Here is a 24601-nt window from a genome sequence, read left to right on the forward strand (position 1 = left end):
CAGGGATCCCCCTAGCTTTGACTGCTCTGGTTTAGCGAGAAACACAGGTAAGTGACCATGATAATCTGACAGAAGATGATTATCCATGTGAGTCACTTACCTTGTTTAAAAGTCCAGTCCAACTCCTAAGAGGATCTAGCTGGAGGGTTGCCAATAAATGCGTCGGGAGCCGCCCAGAGTGAAACCAGATGCTGCAGCCCCAGTCTGTCAGGAGTCTGAGCCAGGTCTGGGAACCTGTTCAAAACAAGAAGGTTCTGAGATCCAGTGTCCGTAACCTGGTCAGGGGTTCCGATCAGAACAGGAACAGGCAGATCCAAGGTTCCAGGAATCCATGGAGCATTCAGGCAGGTTCAGCGTTCCATGAGTCCATCCAATTGTTCAGGCAGAGCATTCTGATGGGAGCAGACAAGCTCTGTAGTTGAGAGGCAGAACAAGGCAGGAAAACTGTATTCCTCCTCCTTGTCATAGCTTTGCATCAGCTCCCTTCTGCTCTGCCGACAGACATACTCAAAGAGGGTGATTATGTCAATGCCTGTTAACTCATCTTTCTGGTGGTCTGGTCCTACTGTCAGGATATTTAGTGGAAAATAACTAAAGCAGCCATTAGTTACCACCAGGAATGAAAAGCTTTTGCTTGACCTAAGGTACAGCAGATGTTAGCTTAGCATCAGCACAAACTAGATTGTTTGCGTGTTTCAGAAATTTTTATGGAAAAAATTAAATGATAAAGTAAAAAAAACCTAGAGAATATAGTATATCTATACAGAGCACTCAGGGGTCATTGGCATAATAAATCTGATTAAATATATGTAAAATCTGACTGTCTAATTTTGCTTTATCATTAAAAAACTGTTTATTTTAGTATGTGGCGAACATGAAGCACCAACCAAAAACAAAAATTATTGTCACGATGAAACAAATAATTTTGATGGATTTTGGGTTTTTTTAAATACCAAAATAATAACCAAAATGAGCTTAAATGAAACAAAACTAACATATCTATTCATAAAATGTAAAGAGTTGAAAGTAAATATAAAAGTCTAATAAAGTGTCTACTTCAGTAAGGTCAAAAAGTAATTATACTTTGTTACCTGACACATCTGATCAAACTAATGTTTTCCTAAGCAGTTTATCTAATACGGCAGTTCCTCTTTCAGGATATGCAGTTATAATGTTCATTATGTATAAAACAGAGATTTGGAAATGAACCGATCTGCTCTTTCTGCAGAAGGAGTGGATGATTCTTAAGAGTGAGCCATCTCTCACTGGGCATTCGGAGTGGCCTTGATCTAAGAACAGGGTGTTATTTTGATATGGCTGGACCCAGAGATGTCTCCATATTTGCAAACATGTATGATGTAATATGACATGTGATGATGTGGCAGGGTGTAATACTGGAGTTATAAAACATGCGTCTTTAACTTTGGGTCTGACTTCCTGAAGTCATCTGTAACACAAGTCCAGCCATTTTTTATTTCTTACTCAGTCCTCGGCAGAAAGTTGGCAGGTTTTGGGTCATTGTCATCTCACAGGTTTCATTTGTGCCACAGCTTTATTTATTTTTTTTGTTTCTAAATGGTCTGACATTTTACTCATGTGCCATCAAATACAACAAGGAATTCAATGTGAATTCTTTAGAGTCGCTCTTGTCAGGTCCTGCTGCAGCGTAAAGTATCACCAAACCATGACAGTTCCACCTCCATTTTCATAGTAGGTATTAAAATCTATCAGATGTGGTTTATACCAAATAAAAAATTTAAAAAAGAGCCCTGCCCCAAAATGCATGAATCATAATGCTGCTTTTGGAAAGCTGCATTAAGAGTGTGATGCGCATCATTGGTGAGGAAATTTTCTTGTCAATATTTTTTTTAAAAGCACTCTGCATCCTGTTTCTCAAGATCGAATCATTTCCTGTGTCACTTCAACTCGTTTCAGTTTACAGACTGAGCTTCACAGAGAACTGAGAGGATGTTGCTGTGGGCCGTGGTTATCCTGAATTTGGGGACTTTGTCCATGTCGCTGCCTCAGATCAGTGACAAGAACTTCACTGCAGAATGCGTGAGGGAGCACAACGAAGCCCGCTCAGCTGTCAGCCCATCTTCGAGCGACATGCTTTACATGGTAAGTACTGCACACCTCACCTGTGTTTCACTTAAAAAAAAACGAGACCAAGCAGTGTTTACTGTTTAAGCACCAACATTTATGGCATACTATTAGAATGTACTTTCTTTCAGTTATGCCGTTAAAAAAGGGGAAGCTTGCAAAAGCTACATACAGTGTTGCACTCATACGACTTCCCCAAAAATAACACAAATGCTATGTTTAACTGACTTAACCAAGTCATGTCAACCGGTTCAAATTAGCTTATTTAATTAAGTGCAAAGAGTATCACGTGGATACTTTAATAATAACTATTACAGACAACTAAGGATTACTAAATCCAGCATTATAGACTTAGATTTGTATAACTTATTGCTGCTAGTAAAACTTAACAGATACTAATACGATGTAATCATACTAGTTTGGTTAAGTTTAAAAGGTATTCTTGAATTCTAATTCAGGGCCAAGACACTTCACCCAAATTACCTACTGTGGTTACAATGTAGCTTGCCACCATGAGTGTGTAAGTGTGTGTGTGGGGGTGAAGAACTGAAGGCCTAAAGCACTTTGGTCAAGTCTCCTAACTTAAAAAAGCACTGTATAGTTAGGATTTACCAGTTGCATTAATGTTATTGAGTTTCATTGATGAAGTTTCTTATATTGCAAATTAACGGTTATATTTTCTATGATTTTAAATTTCCTTTATAAAAGTATCAAACCTTTTACATTGCAGTGTCCATATAATCTGTAAAACTCCCTGCATAATTATAATAAAGCAATTTATATGCATGAAACAAGCGGAACACTATGGCGATAGCCATGCTGCTACACTTGTGAAAGTAAAATCTGTTGGGCTCTTTTTGGAATCAAGACAATTATTCTTAATGCCACATTGCCAGACAGGACACTGCTTAAAAAAAAAAAAAGTATCAAACCTAAACTCTTGACTATATTAATAAGAAGATAAATGGCCTGTACTTATTTAGCACTTTTTCAAGTAAGGACACTTGACCAAAGCTCTTACAATACATTCAGTCATTCACATGCTGGCACGCCGGTGGTGCTAAGCAACATTGTAGCCACAGCTATCCTGGGTCTCACTGATAGAAGCCGCGGTATACCGGCCCCACCGGGCCTTCTGACCACCATCAGTAGGCAATTTAGGTGAAGCTGATTGCCTTTGGACACAATGGCACCTAAAACCAGCCTCAGGACTTGAACTAACAACCCTTTAGTTGCAGGAGAGACTCTTGCATACGACACCAGTGTTACCCCTGAAGTCCTGTCTCAGACAAGATATTTAGTTGTGAAAAATAAGAACCATAGTTGCATGAAATAACTGAATATAAAACGCATTTTCAAATGACACAGTTAGCATGATGCAAAGCATCCTGGGAAATAACAGGAAATCCACTTCCATTAACTGCTACAGACAATATTCTTTTGCCTAAAATCTATTTTTTACATTAAATTAAAAACTGCTTATGTTTAGCAGGAAAAAAATTATTTTAAGTATTAAACTGACTATAAGATATAAGCATGAAACATGCCAAGTCCCAGTCTTATTTCTCACATGGGAAGGAACTATAAATGATATTAATTAAAGCATGTAAACCTATTTCATATTAAGTAACAGAGTTATAAGGAAATTAATCCCTTTTGATTCAATATATATTTGTGTTATTTTAATTACAATTTCACTTGTTAATGTTATGCATATCAAGCTAGTTTTGTTGGTAATCTGACTATAAAACAGTTAACTAGAGCCAAATGTATTTCTGTTTAATTTTTTAAACATTATAATACATAAAATACTCTTTCTGAGTGGATTTTTCTTAATTCACAATACAGTGAAACTAATAATGTATTTCAAAGTAATCACCTAGAATCAGAAGTTCCTGTTCTTATAAATGATTAAAGCGAAATAACAATTGCTGTGTTTCATGTCGTTGCATGTGCTGATGAAGTCATGGGACGAAGCGTTGGCCGTTACTGCCAGAGCATGGGCCAAACACTGCCAATTTAAGCACAACATCTACCTGAAGGAGGTCCAGCGTGTGCACCCTACCTATCATTCCGTAGGAGAGAACATATGGGTGGGGACCCCCCCGTCATACTTCAGCGTAAAGGGAGCCTTGAGAAGTTGGGTGAATGAAAAGCAGTTTTACAGCTACGAGGCAAACAGCTGCAAAGGCATGTGTGGTCATTACACACAGGTATGTGCACAGTGAGAACACTGTTCATCTACAGCTGATTCAGGTGTGGGACACCTTTATTTGATCAGTATCTGACATTAGCACTCAGCTTTTGTTGTTTTATGACACCTGAGATTAATGTTTTCAGTCTGCTAAATTCCAGAACAGTGTCAAATTTTCCACAAATAAAGTTTGGATTACTATGCTTTTAAACTGGAGGTCTTGAACAGGGGGTCCGCGACCCCTAGGGGGTCCACGGAGGTACTGCATGGGGGTCGCAAAAGTTTCGGTTGGTTAGACTTTTTATATATATTCTCCCCCTGCATTTTTTCTACTAATTGAATTGAATTCAACACACTGTAGTAAACAGAAAAATGGAGGCAGAAGATGTCTTTTAGTCATCAATGCTCACATTCAGCGACACACAGGAGCTTTTTCCTGTCCCATCAACCAGGAATCAGAATCACAAATGCTTTAATAATCCTAGGGAGAAATTACTTTCCTTGCATTACTCCATCTGTGATGGAGTGACTATTGGACCAATTTGATTTAACACAAATTCATATAATATATATAATTAGGGGGTCCTTGCTCTATCTCACCATCAGTTTGGGGGTCCTTGGCCCTGGAAAACGTTGAAGAACCCTGTTTTAAACAGTTTGAGTAAGTCGGTTTGATTATGTCAGGACTTGCAAGCTCCTTGAAGGGTTATTTTAACAATATGAGTTAAATTAGAACTAACCGGAAAAATTAGCTAATCAAACCTGCTGGAAAAATCAAATCTCCCCAGATATCAATTAAAGACCTGGTACCTTCCTAAGGGACAGTTTCCAGATACTTAAAGATGGTGACTTGATTAGTTCAAACAATGATATGCCAGGATAAACACCAGATAGACATTCATTTTTTGAAAAGTGCTTATTAACTCAAGAGGGAAAGCAAAACGTCTTGTGACGATACAGACTGCTGCAAAGGAAGAAGCAATTTCTGCAAAAGCAACATAAAAAACATCAGATTTATACACGCAAACTGGGACAGAAATTTTACCTTCGGACGTATTTAGCAGTGATAAATTTTGTTAAATCTGAAGTAAAAAAGTGGGAGGATCATATGGGTGTTTTGTGACAGCAGAGACTGGTATACTTCAAGAAACTGCAGGGCAACTATGGATCAGTGGGTAGAGTAATACTGTTTCACTAAGAAGATTTAAACTTTGATTCTAGCTTCTTCCTGCAAGGCACCTAAAGTTGGTGACTGACCTGTGTATTGGTGTATGAACATGTGAAAACTGTGAGCTAAGTTGGTTGTTTGGACACACTATGCAACATTTTTCAGTTAATTAATGTGTTCCATAACGTTTTGGATGATGAAATGAGTCATTTCAGGTTGAACAAAGGTATTCTCGGCCGCCCTGGTGGTCTGTGGGGGAAATAACGCACTTGCAATTGCAGGAGCACCGACCCGCACCCACTAGAGACTGACATTTTTTCAGGAATCCCATGGGTCACGGGATTCCCGTGGGATTCCCGTGGGATGGGAGTCAGTATTAGTAACAATCACGGGATTGGGAAGGTACAGGATTAAACATTAACGGGAGCAGACGGGAGCGGGAGCAAACCAATAGTAACTTCCGCTCTGAGTTTTTCACCCGCGCTCAAAAACAACAAGAATGGGAGTGGTGCAGGAGCGGGAGTCATTCTGAATGGGAGCGGGATGGGAGTGGGAGTAATTTCACCAGGAGTGGGACGAGACAGGATTTAGATTTCTACTCTGGCCCGGGATCGGGACGGGACACCATTTTTTTCTGTGGGAGTGGGACGGGACAGGAGTGAAAATTCACTCCTGTGTCAGTCTCTAGCACCCACAGGTTCAGAAGTCTCGCGAGAGTTGGTCTTGCTTTACGGCGAGAACTGCTACACCCCCCAGTTAAAAGCATGCTCGTTGCTAGCACAGTGGCGATCTTTGTGCAGTGCTGCTTTCAAACTGGACGCAGCAAAAGCAGCAAAATCGCGTCTGCTGCTTCATTTTTGCTGCTTGTACCAGTTAGTTCTGACGCGCGGCTGAAGCAGCTTTGCTGCTCTGGCTGCGCGGTGCAAAAGTGTGTCTGACGCGCGTTGGGCGGAGCTTCACTATCCTTTCTCTGCCTTGCAGCTATATTTGCTGTGATCAGTGGGAATAAAGTAGTTTTAATATGTTTTTAAGTGAGAAAATACACCTGAAAACGTAATCAGTGCAGTCAGTTCATTCAGATTATCATCCTCCCTTACTATATTTTTTCTGTCGGAGCCGCTCAGACCCCCACATACCAGCGGTGCGCCGACAGTAGGAATCCCTTCATCAGCAGCCTCTGGCCAGGTCGCCTCCTCGCGGTTCACCGCGGCAGCTGGTAGGTGTTACGACAGTGCACTTTTACTTTCGCCCTCTGGGGGGAGCCTCGCCGGAAAATCAACACCGGTTGCATAGTGTACCTTTAAGAACTGACTTAAAACAGGAAATATTGAATTTGATTTTACCCTTAATAGGGCAAGTTAGCGTTTTTGATCACTTGCATACCCCTTAAAAATGGAGCCCCCCCCATCCCTCAGTGAGTTCTAGAAGAACAAGATCTATATCCAGCCATTCAGCAAAAAGGCTGCTACATGGCTGTACATCTTATTTGGCATTTGACCAATTGGATGAGCCCTTGAATGATAGATTACCTACTGTAAATAAAGTAGGAAAAAAGTTAAGATAAGCAAAAAAGGTAAAAAGCTAACTGAAATTTTCAAAAGTAAAGTTCAAAAGTTAATAAGCCTAGTTAACAATTATATTTAGATTTATTAGATACAAAATGTAAGTGCCAGTATCAGCATTAATGTCTCTAAGGTTATGTTGGACCAAAAAAAATTTTTGTGTTTTTCATGAATTTCTAATTGAAGCACTTTTGTTATTTTTCTTAGCATATTAGGGCAAGTTGGCGTTTCTTGTTATTACATTGACATACATTTTTGCCATCAAAATATCCATACTTTTTTAATGTTACAAAGGTAATAAGGTCTTGTCCTGGATTCCAATAACTGTATTGACTTGAAATTTTGTTTTTCAAACTATTTCATTGAGTGCCCTATAAAGGGTTAATGTCAGACAGAGAAAACAAGCTAATGTGAGATTTAACGCAGCATAATGTACATAAACATCTGGTCTTAACTGCATCACACTTGCGTTTTCAGGTTGTGTGGGCAAACAGCTACAAGGTTGGCTGTGCTGTCCAGCTCTGCCCAAATGGCATTAAAAACTTCGATGGCCGTGAGGGTGCCATTTTCGTATGCAACTACGCCCCAAGGTAACCTGAACTCTGTATTTGATGAGAAAGGAAGTGGTTTTTAAAAAGAATATAGACCTGATGAGGCAGGAAATGGTATACCATCAAACTCTTCAACAGCAACCGCTTGTTTTCTATTTTTAAAGCCAGGCTGCACATTGACAACTAGAAGCCTATTTAACAGTTCAGGACTAATAACAAACAGGAGGTTTGGTTCAAAGGTCTCTGGACCAAAAATGATGCTTCCTTTAGCAGTATTACTGGATCTCAGCAGGATTTGACATTGATGATCACTCACTTTAATTAGAGCTGCTATACATCTTGGTTTGCCTTTCTGGACAGGTTCAGACCCTACTTGAAAAAAAACTGAACATTTAGAGACCACAAAAATCACATGTGATGTTCCCCAAGGATCCATCTTAGGGTGCCTCCTATTGAATATCTACATGCCCCTCTAACTCAGATCTCAATGAACAAGAAAAGTTAACGTACGTTAAGATTTCATCAAGTGATGATGATCCCATTTAAGATTTGGGTTAATAAACAAATAGTAGAAATCAACACATTGATGGGACAATATTTTTTTTGCATCAAAATAATTGAAATGATTATTATTTATTTATTTTTTTGGAGCATTTAAAGGTTAGCACACAGCTTCAGGTAATCTAGCTAGAAACCACCAATAATCAATTTGGGTGATAGACTCAACCCTGAACCTTCATAAGCTCATTGCGATGGTAACAACCTCGGCCTTCAGTCACTTAAAGAACGTCTCCAGGTTTTAAGGACTAATGTCTCAGCAGGCACTTAAATAACTATTTAATGTGTTCATCTTTCGTAGAATAGATTACTGCAACGGGTCTGGCCAAAGGTCATAGTCGGCATACCCAGAAACAGAACCAAACATGGAGAACTTGCTTTAATTCTTATGCTCCATTCATCTGTAATTAACTCCAAGATAACTGTTGTTGCTTTAAAATCTATTTGTTAAAAGTGCACTTTGGCTGTGCTATCGAGACAGTCCATTCATTTTAATCAAAAAACATTTTTTTTCTTTCAAATATGAATTTTATAAATTTTTGTTCTCTAGAATAACTTGCGTTAGCTCCAGCAACTGGTTTGTACTTATCCTTCATTTCTCATGTACAGCACTTTGAATTTTTTTGCTATTGAAATATAAAAATTAACTTGATGTGTCTTGTAGCGGTAATTGGTTTGGAAAAAAGCCTTATGCTGAGGGGAATTCCTGCTCTAAATGCCAAGACATTTGTGAGCACGGTCTCTGCCGTAAGTATTATGCTTAATAGTTGAAGTAATGAATTTAACAACAATTATTGGACTCATTTTACTGAACTTACATGCATGGAATGGGAAATAAAGCTTGTGTGTCTCTGCAGGGAGTGGAGAACGAGACAAACTAAGAAGTAAGTCCAAAAAGCCAGAAATGTTCAAAATAAAAGTGACAATTTATAAAAAAAATCTGACTTTTGGTTTTCGTTTAGGCTACAGCTGGACTCCGGACTGGGACCCCGACAACTTTAGCAAAAATTTTAAAGTTATCCTGATTGTCCGGCCCATTTTCCTCATCCTGATATGCATTTCTGCATACGCTGTCCGTTATTTTTACCCTGATGTCTTCTGCTACGAGTAGACCTTTTGTTGTTAAAGTAGAACCAGACGGACACCTCATTTATTTTAGTATTTTATTCTTAAAATAGTTGCATTTGTTCTTGAATTGAGGAGGTCAGTGAGACACTTTGCCAATTGAACAACATCATTTACATATGAAATAAGAACAAATAATTGCATTGTCTTATTTGAAGTGCATTTTATCTAATTATCTTATTTTAAGAGTAAAAATACTCATTCCGTTTGCAAATTATCTTATTTACCTACTCAAATTTAAGGGTAAATACACTTCAGAAATGTTGACTTATTTCTAGATCATTTTTGCAGTGTACCACTGTATTCAAGATTTCTTCCCCCAAAAACGAACAGATTTTTAACATCAAAGAGAGGCTGATTTCAAACTGCAGAACACCATGGAATCTGATGTAATATATTTTTCTTAAAGTCTTGTAATGGACAAGAATAAACAAAAATATCCCCTTAAAGACAAACAATGGGTAAAATCCACCAAGCCAAGTAAAACTGGACAATAACAGGTTAAAAAAAGAAACTTCTCCAGGTCGCATCACTCATTCCAGCTGCAACATTCAGGTAGTAGGGTCAGGATTGAGTTGCACATGAAAGGATGCTGCTGGTTATATATAGGAGAAGGATACTGGATGAGATGTTAACTCACCCAAAGGGGTAAATGGAGGATCTGAATGAAGAAAGCAATGCAAGCTAAAGGAGACTTTTCTTAGACTTGGATCCCATAAATTGCCAATTACGGATCAAAAATGAGCACTCAGAGATAAAGATTGTGTGTGAAATATGCAGTTTTTAAAACAAATGTAACACAAATAAAGCAGTCTAAATATAGAACTTTCTAAATCAGCATTTGCGAGAGTGTGAAAGTGTAACTGAATGGGTGAGTGACTGGAGCATTTCAATTGAAAAGCATTTTACAAGTACAGGAGTGTTTGTCGTTTTACTGGATCTATTTAACGTGTTCCATATTTTTGACTCTTTACAAAGTCTAAATCAAGCCCTTTAATTCCAAATGTTAGTTTTTTATTTCATAATTTCTCCATTTTTCTTTTTAGTCATTCTTTCTTAAGTTTTAATCATGATGCTCCTCTGTGATTAGATATATTCTGTAAAGCCCTTCCTGTGTGGATGAATTACGTCCCTTTGCATTGTATAGTAATGTGGTGGAAAGTACATTTATTTGTTTGTACTTTTTCTTTTTTTTTAAGGTAGTTCACAAGTTTAATTTGTACTTTTACCAGACTAGGTTTTAAGAATGTTTCTCAGTTACATTCAACAAACATCTGTTAGCCAGCGAAAATGAAAACAGGTCAAATAAAGAGGAAAAGCAGGGATAGTAATCAAGCCCGTAGGGGGCGCTGACACAAACCCGACCTATAGTTAAACTGGATCTATCAGTAATTATACAGATTAAACTGCCTACCTTTAACAACTCAACATCAAACCTGTAAGCATGTGGATGAAAAAATAAAAAGGTTAGAGTTTAGTTAGAAACTTTTTTTGGACGGTGGTGGTTGATGGGCCTTTTTTTGTCTTAAGCAACCGCACGTCATGTGAAGCTTAAATAAGCATCGTTAGCTCTAACCTGGTAAAAATGTATTACTGCAGGTCTTTAAAAGGTGGAGAGTATTTAGTTTAGGCCTCAGACTATGACCATGTAAACTTACCGAATAGGTTTGCAAAAGTAAAACTCAATGTTTCCTGAGTAAATGATCAGATTCATCCCTTTATAAAAACACACAGTACCTCCCAATGATTTACTTCATTAAGTACCTTTAAATAACAGGTGTTGTGTATTGCTCTATATAAATACAGTATGTCAACATGTTTGTCTTTTACATGCGTGCTTCTTTAATTCTCAACAGCTTAATATATAATTTTTTTCATGAAATTGACTAAAAGGATCTTCTTCTCACACAAAAGTAACAGTTTTACTTGAAATAGCTCCAATAAAGTACTTTGTGCTGTTTTCTAGTTATATTTGTATTAATGTCAACTTTTTATGTTTTTACTGGAATTAATATTTTTACAGTCTCTCAACCTACACATAGTGCCTGCTAGCTCTCCCTCTAAAAACACCATAAAGCCTCTAAAACTGCTTTTGATCTTGGGAACTTTAGTGAGGATGATATCAGTGGAATCTCAACACAAGGATGACAAAACAGTTTATAGAAGCAGGATTCAAGTCATTAAAAAAAAAAAAAACTTTACTTTTACAGATGCTACCACTATCATCAGTTCAAAACTGCGGCACAGGGCAGGAAATGGAGACAAGGAAGTAAGAAATGCGACTCTGTACATCATCTTTAACAGTCTTTGTATCTTAAAAGAATGAAAACTTGTTTGGGACTTAAACTCTGGAAAGAAATGTTTCACTCCTTTGCATTTCCAGTGTCTGTCTTCTGTCCAACAAACAGCAAATGTTAAAAACACGATGGAGCTGGATGTGTTCTTAGCCTTTGTCTTTTGTTTTCTTCTTCTTTTTGTCTGTGGTGTTGCTGGTGGGTGGAGCCGGGATCACAGGTGGAGCTCCCAGTTTCTTTGTTTTGGCTTTTTTGACTTTGTCCTTAATGGCTTTGATGTCCAGCTTCCCTTCTGGAGCTGCAACACAAACAGATGGTTAATCAGTCACCCTAGGATGTCAATCCTCTCATCTCTGACCTGTGTTTTCTATCTACCTTTAACTGTTTTCTTCATTAATGGCTTCTCTTTAGGAGGAATGAAGGCTTTGTTCCGCTCCTCCTGCTTCTTGGTCAGTGCTTCTGTTTGTTTGACCTGAGGAAGGAAAAAGGTTGCAAAAAAGGTCACATCAGCCATTCTTCAAAAGGATGGAAATTCATGTGTTTTTGTTTTATTTTTATTGTCGCCAACCTTTAATGAAAACATGTTTTCAGTAGGAACTAAGCACTAGAAAAAAAACAAAAAAAATCTTACCTTAATTTCCTCCATCTTCTTCCGCCTTTTCGCGCTTTCACGCAAAAAGAATTCACCCGAGGCAAGCTCCTTATCAACCTGTGAAAGAGTCCAAACCGTTAAAACTCCTTATAACTATGGACCCTTCTGATCTGATTATGCATTTCTTTTCAGCAGTAACTTTAAAAAACACACAAAGCTTCCTTGTGTGGCATCACTGGAAAATCCTGTACAGGGAAGAAATGCCCCCTTTATTGATATGGGCTGAAATGCCGCTCAGGGTGGAAGAAGCCATTATAAAAAAGCTATATAAATTATTTTGAAAACATGCCAAGTGGTCTGTTGGAACTAAAACTGAGGTAAACAACTTTTAGATTAATGGAAAGAGGGAGACGCTTGTAAACCTGTGAACCCAATCCCAGCTGTAATGTATGGAAGTGGCAGCATCATGTCATGGGACTGATTGCACTACAGTGAATGACTCGAGTAAAAAAGAAAAAGAAAAAAAAATGGAAACAGCATTTTGGGACAAAAGGAAAGCAAGTTAAAGCTACTAAATGGCCAATGCCTATTATTATACTGCCAAATAAGTAATAAGGTGACATAAGGGCTATGATATTCAATGTTTTGGATTGTCAATCTCAATGAAAACATTTAAAAAAAGATTCTCCAACAAGAAACTTCTGGCTTCTAATTTAAAGGTTTAGGGTCTAGAAAATATTCCGGTAATCTCAAATTATTAAAAACCATTGAAAGATTATCTATTTCTTTTCAATTTAATCTAATATTTGATTTCACCAAAATCCCTTAAAATTTTCTCTTACACTTTGATGTTTACAATGCATGGTAAAAATCATAGTAGTGACACATACATTCATTATTTTACACGCAAACTCTTTCTCACCTTGCTTTCTGGCTGTGTGGGTGGGAACGGCGTGTACTCCTTCTTCACACTCTTCTTCTTGGGCTCCTTGCGCTTGGAGAGGTTTTTGGAGCGGAACTTGGGCAGGAAGCGTTCCCAATTCTGTGTCCGCAGGTCCGGGTCTTTAGAAAGTTCTTGTTTGATCATCAGAGTCTGGCGGTAAAGACGGGGAGAATGATAAATGGTTAAAGCACATTGGCGGAACACCAGTGACGGTTAAAGGTTTAATGGTTGCGCCGACTAGCGTCTTATTTTTCATGCCTTCAGCTCCAGATGAAGCCAACCCTGGCTTTCAAATCCAGAGAGATTTATTTCAGTCAGGAAATCAAGAACAAGGATGGAAAAATCTTCATTAGACATGAATGCAGATTTGTAGCCTAAACTGGAAGCCCGTTAACCTGACTATGCATCTGAGAGCAGCTGAATATACCTTGATGTTGTAGATGGGGTGGATGTTCTTCATGGTGTCCATTACCACTTTTCGTACCTGTATAATAAAAGATTTTAGTGGCAATGAATTGGTTACAAAGAAGCAATCAAAAATGAGCATTTATTAATTCAGTTTATTATGAAAAACCTAATTAACTTATAAAAACAGTATAGTTTTTTTCGTTTTCTTACTGAAATCAAAACTAGGTACTCAAACAAAAACCCTGCAGTTTACTTTTTTGCTTTATATGGAATCAATTATTTAATTAGTGAAGGAAACTGGAAATAATTTTTTTCTTAAAATAAAAATATTGATAATAAAAACAGTTGGGGGCGTCTTTTCAAGTAATTTAACCTATTGGTATTTTGGTGCAATAACACCACATTTGCTGTAGTATATTTATTAAAATGTTTTGTTGTATTGAACAGTTTCTGATCTGAATATGCTACACATCATATTTCCCAATACTAACCCCTCTAATGACAGGCCGCTGAGAGATTCTTACCTCCTTCAGGCCACTGTAGGGCCCCAGTGCTGACACGGTGTTTCCCTGCACCATCACATAGCAGTTGGTCAACAACTCTAATGCCTAAACATGAGAAAACAAATGATATAATGATTAATTTGCAGAGAGGCGATGAGTTTGATAATGTGGCTAAAACACATTGCTGCCACCTAGTGGTATTGAGCTAATAATGAAATTGAAGCATCCCTGTAGGAGCAGAAGTCTGGGGCTAAAATAGACTTAAAATTAACAAATGCGATGCACACATGTACAGGGCAATGATGCACAATCTTATATATTAACAAGACAAGATTCAAAAAAGTATTTGTGATGCACAATTATGTCTTTATTTACAACCTACCAGTGATATTTGAATTTCAATGCAATGGATTTTTGAGACTCACCTGATGTGGCTTGATGCAAAAATACATTTTTTTTTTAAAGCCATGATTTGCAACCAATTAGATAACTCCATTATTTCAGACAATCACAAGAACCTATATTGCATGGTGATATATTTGTCACATGGAAGAGTGGGATTGCTTGTTTGAATCATTATGTGCATGTTCAAATCTTGCCCCTTGCACTTGTAGGTTTTGTTTTTTTCTGTGCATGTGTAAATCTTCTCCTGTACATGTGTGGATCACATATGTGAGTTTGTAAATATTGAGACTCTTCTAAATCCATACAAATGTTAATCTTGTTTAAACATTTCTTAAAGCTTTTATGCTATAATTGGTTTAATGCAACAACTTTTATATGAATGTTTAAATAAAATCCACAAGCTAAATTCCATAATAATGCAAACCTGCATCGACAGCTTACTTTTAAGGTGGAGCCCTTAGGGCCGATCAGCCGCTGCCTTCGCTTTACAAACCGCTCTCTGTTCCTCACCATGGTCCCGATTTTGATGATGTCACAGGCCACGTCATCTTGTAATATGCGGACAGCCTGGAAACAATAATCAATAACGATCAGTGGTTGGTTAGCAGTGAATGCGTTAAAGGTTGGAACTCAAATGAGCAGGTCTTTACCTGCTCATATGGGACACTCCTCGCCAGCAGCTTGATGAGGTCTCTTGCTTTCACGATAGCATACGGGTCGAAGGTCTTCTTGGTGGTGCTGACGGTCATGCTGCCCTCTATCAGGTCCAGAGAGGCTTTGATGTGCTGAGAAAAACACAAACAGCACATTACATCTAGGCTGCTTCTGAAAGTGGCAATCCGTATAAACAGCTTTATTTTCTTTTTTTTATTTTAAGACACTTGATTAGGCTGAAAATACAATCCCTAAAAATGTATCCGAGTAAAAAAAAACTTAAAAGCTATGCCAACCATCCCGGCACTGTGAAAAGTAACTAGTCCTTAAACCCAAAATATGACTGAGATGTGATAACTGCAAATAGGTGTTTAAAAACCAATATGGAGCACTTTCTTTTCAGAATGAATGGCTCTTTAACAGCTACTATGAAAGCATCTCAATAAGCTTTGAGCCTGGACTTAAACTAGGCCACTCCAGAACCTTTAGGTGTGAAAATGAGCCATCAACAATGATCGGAACTTTTCATTTATATTTGAAAGCATCATCTTGTGCATTTAAAAGAGCTCTAATTGTTTGATTCTTTTTCTTTGATAAAATATGATTAAAAACATTTAAGATTAATTGTGATCTAACAACTTTTATAAAGAGTAGGTTTATTTTAAAGAGTCGTTATCAGCCAGAAAACTGCAATCAGGGCACGCCTAAAACTGGGATCCTGTCTCAATGCAACCAAGGTTAAAAGGGAATCACCTTAAGTTTTAAATCATTGTTGAAACAAAACTGTGGAGGTCAAAAGATTAAATATATGAAAAGGCATTTATGTAATTTTGTCAGTTAAAACATAGTTTTCATGATCCCACTTTGCAATCGAGGGCAGGATTAGCTGCAGTTCAGAACATCTGCTTTTTATTTGCAATCTGGATTCCAGGTGGAAAGGTTTTCTCTGCTCTTTTCCCCGTTTTTTTTTTTTTTTTTTTGCCCCGGATTATAATGTAGCGGTCTTGGGTTTGGTGTCGTATTGAAGAAAAGAATAAGAAAAATAAATTAAATGTGAATTAAAAGCAAAATAAAGAGAGGTAATATCAGCATATCTGCATCATCACCTTATTGTTGTCAATTAGTTTCTTGCTGCACTTGAATGTAGCACCTGAACAGTCATCTGTTCCTTGACCAAAGAGAGCTTTCAATGACGTAATAGTTTATTATGATAATTTCCCACCAAGTATTTGATTAGTTTTGATTGAAGGATTCATCTATTCAGTTTACCTGCTTGACAAAGCAAATGTTTCACTGAAATTGCTACAGGGAGCTAATATGTTCATGTTTATATGTTACAGGAGGGAAATTGCAGAAATCCCTTTCTTAGGATGAACAGTTTAAATTAAAACTATCAGATTGTTTTATAGAACTTTAACATCAGGTGTCTCCATGGACTTGAAGTGTGGTTTGTGGATGTAGACTGTGTGTACGTACTGCCTCTCCTAAAGCGTTCTCCACCAGCGGCCAGCACTCCTTCAGATAAGCTTCCCTGTATTTAGGGAACAGCGTGGCGAAGCTGCTCTCCTCCAGCAGCCCCCGAGGATTGTCATCTCGAGTGAACGCCGGCTCCTTCCACCCATCAGGAACAGTCAGGAGCTCAGATTCGTCCACTGCAAGGCAAAAAAATAAAAGATAACACAATCAGTAAACAAAGAACACCATCCATTAATTTGTTTTCTTCTGCTTTATCCGGGGCCGGGTCGCAGAGGCAGCAGACTAAGCTAGACAAGCTAAAGTCGGTCCTCGAGGGTCGCTGTCCTGTAGGTTTTAAAGGTTTCCCTGCTTCTGCAGAGCTGAACAGACTTTTGCTGAACTGCAATCATCAGAATCAGCGATTCTAAGCACAGATGCCCAGACTTCCCGATCCACACACTCTTCCTCCAGCTGCTCTGGCAGGACCCCCAGGCGACACCAGGCCAGCTCAGAGACATAGTCCCTCCAGCGTGTCCTGGGCCTTCCACAAGTCCTTCTCTCAATGGGACATGCACAGAACACCACCCGAGGGAGGCAACCAGGAGGCATCCGGAACAGATGCCCGAGCCACTTCATCTGGCTCCTTTCGACATGGAAGAGCAATGACTCAGCTGCAAGCTCCTCCCTGGTAACTGAGCTCTGAGCCCGATTTCGAAGGGTGCACCCAGCCACCCTGCGATACAGTGACTGCATCACTGCTGATGCCATTATGATGTGTCCCTTACTAGTGAACATGACCCTGAGATACCTGAACTCCTCCACTTGAGACAAGGACTCTCCACCGACCTGAAGAGGAGAGTCTACCTTTCTCCAGTGGAAAAAAAAATGGCTTCAGAGGTGCTGATCCTCATCCCACTATCACTGTTTTTTTATATAAAAAATAATAAAACTATTTTTTTTTTTTTTACTGAAAAAACATCTGATTCCATATACCTTCCTTTGTTCAGGTCTAAAAGTAAAAAAAGGCAACTGAAGTTCAAACTGAGCATCACAGGAAGAGAGATTTAACGTGACTCTAAATGTGCATCAGTTGTTGGTCAATGTAGCTGATGGTCTGTGTTTACAGATTATCCAGTGAGGGATGAATAAATGTCTGAGGAAGGACAGGCAGACTGATACAAGACGATCAAGAGTTAAATTGAAAAATAATTGCAGCCATATTCATTTGATTTAATAAACAAATATCTATGTTTATCAAGTTGTTTGTCTCTACAAAAATACATTAATATCGTCAAATTAAGTGTTGAAGGATCGTAAATCATGCTATTTAAAAAAAATCGTCTTTAAATCTAGAAAGGAAATGTATGTTCGATTTACTTTATTAAAAAAAATATCTACCTATTTCCGGGTAGCAGTTAATAGTCTCTGACTCGGTAGGATTCAGAACTTACCTTGTATTTTGTTTTTTGAGTTTTTTTTAGCTGTTTGGCTTCCACTCATGCCGTCTTTAGGCATGGAGGACGCCATTTTTGAGAAGCGGTAATGACGCAAAAAGACGCGTCTTCTTCTTCTTCTTTTTCTTTGTGAAGTTTGATGGCGGTTGGCAAACAACTTGAATGCGCATTACCGCCACCTACTGGTAGGTGTTGTGGAACAAAATGACAGTATTTCTTTTTTTATATTGCAAAAAAGAACATACATGAACAATATAGAACATTAACAATTACAAACTTATACAACAACAAAGGGCTTTACAGAACAAAACTATTATTTTAAAATGTCAAAATCAAATCTAATCTAAGCTTGAGGGTTATAATAATTCTTTAAGGGCAGTTTTAATTACGGTAGCATGGTTTTAGTATTTGAACTACATTTTAAGGATTCTATATAGATTAGAAATTAGGTTTTTGTTGTAAATATTTGGAGGTGTGGAAATGTAGCATAAATAATAAAACAAATCTATAAGATATAAAAGTTCTGTTTTGATAAGTTCACATTTTTCCATCCCAAACAAAATATCTTTAGCTTTTAAAGTAATGTCAAGATTTTTTTGGTATAATTACAATCCCAAAAAAGATGAATAAGCTTTTCTTTATTATTTTTACAAACAATACACATTGGGTCCAAATCCCATTTATATCTTTTTATCAAAAATGGATAAACAGGATAAACATTATGAATAATTTTATAAGAAATTTCTCTTACTTTATTGTTTATTAAGTATTCTTTTAAGGAACAACCAAGTCCACTTCCAATAAAATATTGGTCCAACATCTCGTAATAGAATATTTCTTAACCTTTTGTCGGTTGTTTTCTTACTTTTAAAAGGACAATCATAATAAATATTAATGAAGTTTGGATCAAAACTTGGCCCTGAGTAAATTTGAAGTGTGGGTAAAGATGATAAAAGCTTTAATGAGCCACTGGGAATTGCGTCAAACACAACAGCATATCCTTAAGGGGTAATAGGAAATTGGAAAAGTGACATAAAGTCAGAATAAGACAATAAATGAGCATTTGGATTTAGTAATTGGCTTACAAGTAATATTCCCCTATAAAACCATTTTCTATAAAAGTCTTATTTTTGTATTTAATGTCTTCATTATTCCAGATATAATATTTTAAAATAACGGTATTGTAGCCAATCTACTTACCTGCTTTACTGTTATATCCAAAGTATAATAATCATCCTCTGTCTTTATTTTAAATAAATTGTATTTATTATTAACAATATCCTACACTTTTATATTTTATTCTTAATTTAAGTAACTAAATCCTCCTTCTATCTCTATTATTTATTAATTTGTATTACATTTTCTAACATATCCATATCTTAAATTGTTTTGTTTTAATTAACACCTAAACTAATAACCAGAAGTTATTAAAGGTTGACTTGTTATCTTATTAAACTTTGTTATCTTAAAAAACTTTTTAAAAGTGTTACTAAAAAAAGCGAATTGAGAAAGCTTCCTGGAGAGGTGGCGAAACATCAAATCAAATCTTGGAAACCAAGTCCAGTGAATTGTTTTTTAAACTTTTACGGAATACTAAAAAAAAGCTAAACTAAAAGATGATAAACCCTGCGCCTGTGTTATTATAAGTTTGGATCCATTTTTATCAGAAGGAACAAAATACAAAAAAATGTCTCGCTTTTATTTTAGAAGTGACTTTAACATGTAAACTCTTCAAAACTTATAAGACTTAAAGTCCAAACATTTTTTTCCTTTCTGAGCAATTTTTCTTATGATTATTGTCCCCCTTTTACAGCTCTGTATTACTTTCTTTCATTTTATGTTTTGTTTTATTTTTGTCCTGCCTGTCTGGACATGTAAATCTGAGACTATTTTTTTATAATGATTAATTACGTCAAAGTCAATAAACAATCCACTAGACTTGATTTCCAAGGTTTGAAGACGTTTCGCTTCCTGTCCAGGAAGCTTTCTCCATTCAAATGTCTGGATTCGCAGTGAGTTTGAGTCTTTATATAGACAAGGACTTGTATTGCTTGGAAACATGCAAATTGAAACTGCCGAACGGGTAATTTGCTTCTCAAGTTAGCCTGTAATATCTGAAACCTGTCTATGATTCTGAAGGTTGGTTGTTAAAGGCGGGATTGTTCACCTGGCTGAAGAGAGGAGGTACTTTGTTCGTCTGTGGTGGGGTGGGGGGTGTGGTGATACCTGGAAGGAATCAACTCAAAAACTGAATTGCAAGTTTTTGGAAGCTGGAATCTGAGTCCACCACCTCTGTTTAAAGTTGTTTTTCTCTCTTAACATAGATGGCTTCCTTCACACCCCTCTCAAACCACCTATTTTCCTTATCCAGAATGTGAACATTCTGGTCCTCAAAAACTCCCTTTCCTTCCTAAGAGAACTAAGACAACTTCCTCTTTTGTGAACGGGAAAGGTTCATAAAAGAGGAACTTTTCAGTTTATTATAATTGCTGAAAGGTTTTAGAGCGCTCTTTTCTAACTCCTGATGGTCCTATTTGTGGAATCACATGATGTTTTTTTTTTTTTTTTTTTTTTAAACAACCAAAATATGGTTCAGCATACAAATGTATCCAGTGAATTGAATATAAAATGTATATTTCATGTTTTAAAAGTGATCAAAGTAAGCTTTTTATTGACTGAAAGATGTCAAATTAATACAAAGAGAAACAGGAAAATAAATTACAATAAAAATATTTAATATATTAGGGTCAATTAGGGTGAAATTAGCCTGAATCTTTTTACAAAGACAAATTAATTAATTGTTTTTTTTTTTATCCAATTTTTCTATCTTAAAAAATACAATCTGATTGACATTTTTTAACTGAAGGTAATGTAACAAACTGACATATAATTGTTCTGTCAGATTTATCCCAGCAAATTTCAAAAGTATATAACTGCTAGAAAAGAACGTTGCCATGACAACATTACAGAGACATTAACAGCAACAACTTTAAACCAAGGAAATTTTTATTTGTACAGGCTTAACATTTTTTTCTTTCTTACATAAAAAAAGGAAGTGTAAAAATGAATTGTTCATCTGATTCGCTTCTTAAATTCGATATTTCAGTTTTGATCAAGAGCTCCAAATCTCAAAAGGTGAGTAACGCTGAGACGGTCGGTACTAATAGGCTACCGGTAATACAAAAAAAAAAATGGAACATAAATCCAAACACTGAAAAGGTTTATAGATGCAATAAAATAAATTTCAGTATCATCAGATGGCATAATTAGAATTTTAAAATAATCATACTCAAGCATATATATGGATATATTTCAATTATTTTATGTTTTTTTTTTAGGTTAATTGGCATTTTTAAGCTGCTCTTAGGTGTGCATATGAGTATTAATAAATTCACATTAATTGTAATTAAAAATATATATATATAACTTCTAGTATTTGTAATTTATATAGATTTAGCATTAAAAAACAGTCCATAAACCTGACTTTATGAGTATATCTCCTTTAAAAACCTCATTCATATGAGATTTCATTACAAAATCTCCGCAAACACTTAAGAGTTGGAGACTTTGTCTAAATAATTCAAATAAACAACACAAAGTTGATTTAGGATCAACTTATTAGCCATACTAATGTTTCATCTTATCACGTTCCTGCAGTGGGCCTGCTTCACACAAAATCCATCGCTTCCTGAATCAAAATATGCAGAAGCTGAAGGTCCCACCGTGAAGAAAGAGATCCTGGATGCCATCCATCCACCAAAGTACCTCTGCTCTTATTTAGCAAACTCTTTCATTTAGTTTCGACTTCCTAACTATCATATGTTGCAGGGAATGGTCAAAAGGAAACAAAGTGTGGGTGCAGAGGGTATCCAGTGCACCTTCTACCAGAGCAGATCTCCTCCAGCTGCAGGAACAGCTGGATACGAAGCTGGAGCAGGAACAGGCCCGACACGCAGGCATCTGTCCCATCCGCAGAGAGCTTTATTCTCAGTGTTTTGGTAAAGACTTCATACAGATTATATTGTTCACTTTCTCATTATATAATTTCACTGAGGGTTTTGCACAGCTACAATAGTTATTGCTATGATTATTCTATTCATTTAGGCCCTTTTACTTGTGCAGCCGGAGCTCTATGTTCAGTGGTGGAATCATTAATTAGCCACTTCAATTTAGATAAAAATAACTAAGATATAAAACTAGAATTTATAGAAAATGTTTCTGTCCTATGAGTGAAAAGCAGACCTAAGTTGCTGCTGAATTACACGCTTTTTCAAGTCATCAAAGCTTTTTTGCTTTATTCTGGATATTTGACCAATCGCCCAGGCAGATAAAAAGATTTTCTTAGGATGGATTTTTTTAATATGTTAGGTAAAATTGCCATATTTGATCACCCAGTTGGATTACTGGGGAACTGGGTTGGCTTTTAAGAAACTGTTAGCGTTTGTCATTAACTGGCAACATGAGCTGGAAGGTTTATGACAAAAAAAATTAATATGTCTGTTTATTTGAGGGTGAATGAAACTTGCAGTTTTTCACATGGAAAAATCAAATGATCTCTGGAGAAAAGATTTATTACAAGAGGAGAATGGGCCATGATGGCGGTACAGATATTTAACATAACATAGAGCTTTTAAAATTTTAAATTCCAACATATCTGTCAAGGCAGCACTGCTATACAGCTCAAAAAACAGGAAAATATAACTTAATCCAAAGATTTCACCTCATAAATATATGGTTAAAAGACTGACCTAATTAGATCCTCTAATGCAAACACAAGTTAAAGCTGACTTTTAAATAAACCCGATTCACCTGTAACCTGGATGATATATGAATCCCTATCCTTAGATGAATTGTTAAAGGTTTTGATTAAATATTTTATATTTAACAGATATAAACAAACTATTTTAAATTAGTTAACATTATCTGCCAAGAACGGTGGTCAAAATCCAACATGATCTAACAGAAGCTAGAGAATAAATAGAAATATATATGACTGCTCTGCCACTCTGACCTGCAATATTAACCTTTAGTTTTTTTTCTTATTAAAGATTCTTAGGAAGGAAAACTATGTTGAAGTTTAATCCTTGCTCCAAATAAGTCAAAATGTATAAAATGTGTTCGGATTATGGTTTTATGTAAAAATTCAAACCTGACACCTCTAAGAAGGGGATTGTCTACAGAGCAGGATTTTAAATTTCATACTTTATATAAAATGTGTTCACCTGTAACCTCAACAGCGCATTTATTTCTTAGATGAATTAATCAGGCAGGAAAGCATCCTCTATGAGGAGAGGGGTCTGCTTCTGCTGCGACTCAGAGATGAGATCAGAATGAGCATGGCAGCCTACCAGAAGCTGTATGAAAACACCCTCTCTCATGGCATCAGGCATATCATGAGAAAAGAGGATTTAGAAGAACGGGTAAGGGTCGGTTTAATCATCATTTATGATTAAAAATTGAATAAGAAACAAGATTGAATCGTGTTAACCAGGCATCCCCAAACTCGGTCCTCAAGGCCCCCTGTCCTGCAGGTTTTAGAGGTTTCCTTGCTCCAGCACAGCTGATTGTAATTTAAAGCTGATTAACAGGCTTTTGGTCTACTGCAATCATTATAATCAGCTGTGCTAAAGCAGGGAAACTTCTAAAACCTGCAGGACAGGGGGCCTTGAGGACCGAGTTTGGGGATGCCTGGAACAATGTATAGCCTAAACTGTGATATTACATTGTAAGCAGAAAGCAGCAGTTCTTTCCAGAAGCAGCAGATGACTCTGGAGTTCCTACTGTGATTTTTTTTGTGTGTGTGTGTTTTGTATCACATTTGTAGATTAGAGTTCTGGAAAATGAGAAGCAGGAACTGCTGAAAGAAATAAATGAACAAAAAGAGAACAGTGATGCGAATAAGAAGAGACAAACTGAGATGAGAGAAACAGCAGAAAAGAAGTATGATGAGGAGAAGCAAACCAATCAAAAGTCAAAGGTGACATTTCTATCTATACATCTATCTATATCTACCTGTCTAGACACCTATCTATCTATCTATCTATCTATCTATCTATCTATCCATCCATCTATATATCTATCTATCATCTATGTATCTATCTATCATCTATGTATCTATCTATCCATCCATCCATCTATCTATCTATCTATCTATCTATCTATCTATCATCTATGTCTCTACCTATCATCTATCTATCTATCTATCTATCTATATGTCTATCTGTCTGTCTGTCTGTCTGTCTATCTATCTATCTATGTATCTATCTATCTATCTTCTGTTCAAATACTTATAGTAATACCTTGTTTTTGTTTTCAGATGAAGCTGTATTCAGAGGCAGGAATACTTAAGGAAAGGAAACGAGATGAATAACACATAGAATTGAATATATATCTATATCTATATAGATATATATACATCTATCTATCATATATATACATATATATGTATATGTGTGTTTTGTTTTTTTAAGTTACTGTTCAGTACCTCTGTGCTTATACAAATGAATTCCGCTTGTTATTCTGTTTTCAACATTTTGAACCGATTAACGTGCAAAACTCTTCTTCAACATCTAATTAAAAAAATCTGTAACTTTGATTTCAAGTGTAAACAGTTAAACCAAATAAACCTATAA

General features: G+C 36.6%; 3 protein-coding genes across 3 annotated transcripts in view; 2 read left to right on the forward strand and 1 right to left on the reverse strand.

The window, feature by feature from the left end:
* Nucleotides 1-9914, forward strand: part of glipr1a (GLI pathogenesis-related 1a) — a 33592-nt gene extending 23678 nt beyond the window's left edge. Inside the window, exons 2-7 of the mRNA XM_038299776.1 lie at nucleotides 1936-2121; nucleotides 4068-4316; nucleotides 7505-7617; nucleotides 8801-8883; nucleotides 8994-9020; nucleotides 9099-9914. Of these exons, the coding sequence (XP_038155704.1) occupies nucleotides 1969-2121; nucleotides 4068-4316; nucleotides 7505-7617; nucleotides 8801-8883; nucleotides 8994-9020; nucleotides 9099-9247 (774 nt within the window). The 5' untranslated portion in view covers nucleotides 1936-1968 and the 3' untranslated portion in view covers nucleotides 9248-9914. The remainder of the gene's footprint in view (nucleotides 1-1935; nucleotides 2122-4067; nucleotides 4317-7504; nucleotides 7618-8800; nucleotides 8884-8993; nucleotides 9021-9098) is intronic.
* A 1204-nt stretch (nucleotides 9915-11118) lies between these two features.
* krr1 (KRR1 small subunit processome component homolog) lies at nucleotides 11119-18083 on the reverse strand. The gene is made up of 10 exons (XM_038299775.1): nucleotides 17967-18083; nucleotides 16537-16712; nucleotides 15057-15191; nucleotides 14848-14973; nucleotides 14023-14106; nucleotides 13518-13574; nucleotides 13070-13240; nucleotides 12187-12264; nucleotides 11931-12027; nucleotides 11119-11853 (listed from the first exon to the last, which is right to left on the reverse strand). Exons 1-10 carry the CDS (start codon nucleotides 18040-18042, stop codon nucleotides 11705-11707), a joined length of 1149 nt encoding a protein of 382 aa, XP_038155703.1. The 5' UTR covers nucleotides 18043-18083; the 3' UTR covers nucleotides 11119-11704.
* Nucleotides 18084-21599: 3516 nt separating this feature from the next.
* On the forward strand, nucleotides 21600-24339 carry LOC119792916 (axonemal dynein light intermediate polypeptide 1-like). The gene is made up of 5 exons (XM_038299763.1): nucleotides 21600-21730; nucleotides 21798-21967; nucleotides 23223-23389; nucleotides 23794-23946; nucleotides 24286-24339. Exons 1-5 carry the CDS (start codon nucleotides 21600-21602, stop codon nucleotides 24337-24339), a joined length of 675 nt encoding a protein of 224 aa, XP_038155691.1.
* Nucleotides 24340-24601: the final 262 nt, after the last annotated feature.

This window comes from Cyprinodon tularosa, unplaced genomic scaffold (genome assembly GCF_016077235.1).
Source record: "Cyprinodon tularosa strain WSP-4 unplaced genomic scaffold, ASM1607723v1 ctg434, whole genome shotgun sequence".
Classification (NCBI taxonomy): domain Eukaryota; kingdom Metazoa; phylum Chordata; class Actinopteri; order Cyprinodontiformes; family Cyprinodontidae; genus Cyprinodon; species Cyprinodon tularosa.

Bases quoted from the DNA above. Each gene is read 5' to 3' on its own strand.
- krr1 (XM_038299775.1), bottom strand. From the start codon at position 18,042: ATGGCGTCCTCCATGCCTAAAGACGGCATGAGTGGAAGCCAAACAGCT. The intron at 15,192-16,536 runs GTACGTACACAC...TGTTTTTCTCAG, and splicing joins AGAACGCTTTAGGAGAGGCA to CACATCAAAGCCTCTCTGGA. The intron at 14,107-14,847 runs GTAAGCTGTCGA...TCTCATGTTTAG, and splicing joins CTAAGGGCTCCACCTTAAAA to GCATTAGAGTTGTTGACCAA.
- LOC119792916 (XM_038299763.1), top strand. From the start codon at position 21,600: ATGTTTCATCTTATCACGTTCCTGCAGTGGGCCTGCTTCACACAAAAT. The intron at 21,968-23,222 runs GTAAAGACTTCA...TTTATTTCTTAG, and splicing joins GCTTTATTCTCAGTGTTTTG to ATGAATTAATCAGGCAGGAA. The intron at 23,947-24,285 runs GTGACATTTCTA...TTTTGTTTTCAG, and splicing joins AAACCAATCAAAAGTCAAAG to ATGAAGCTGTATTCAGAGGC.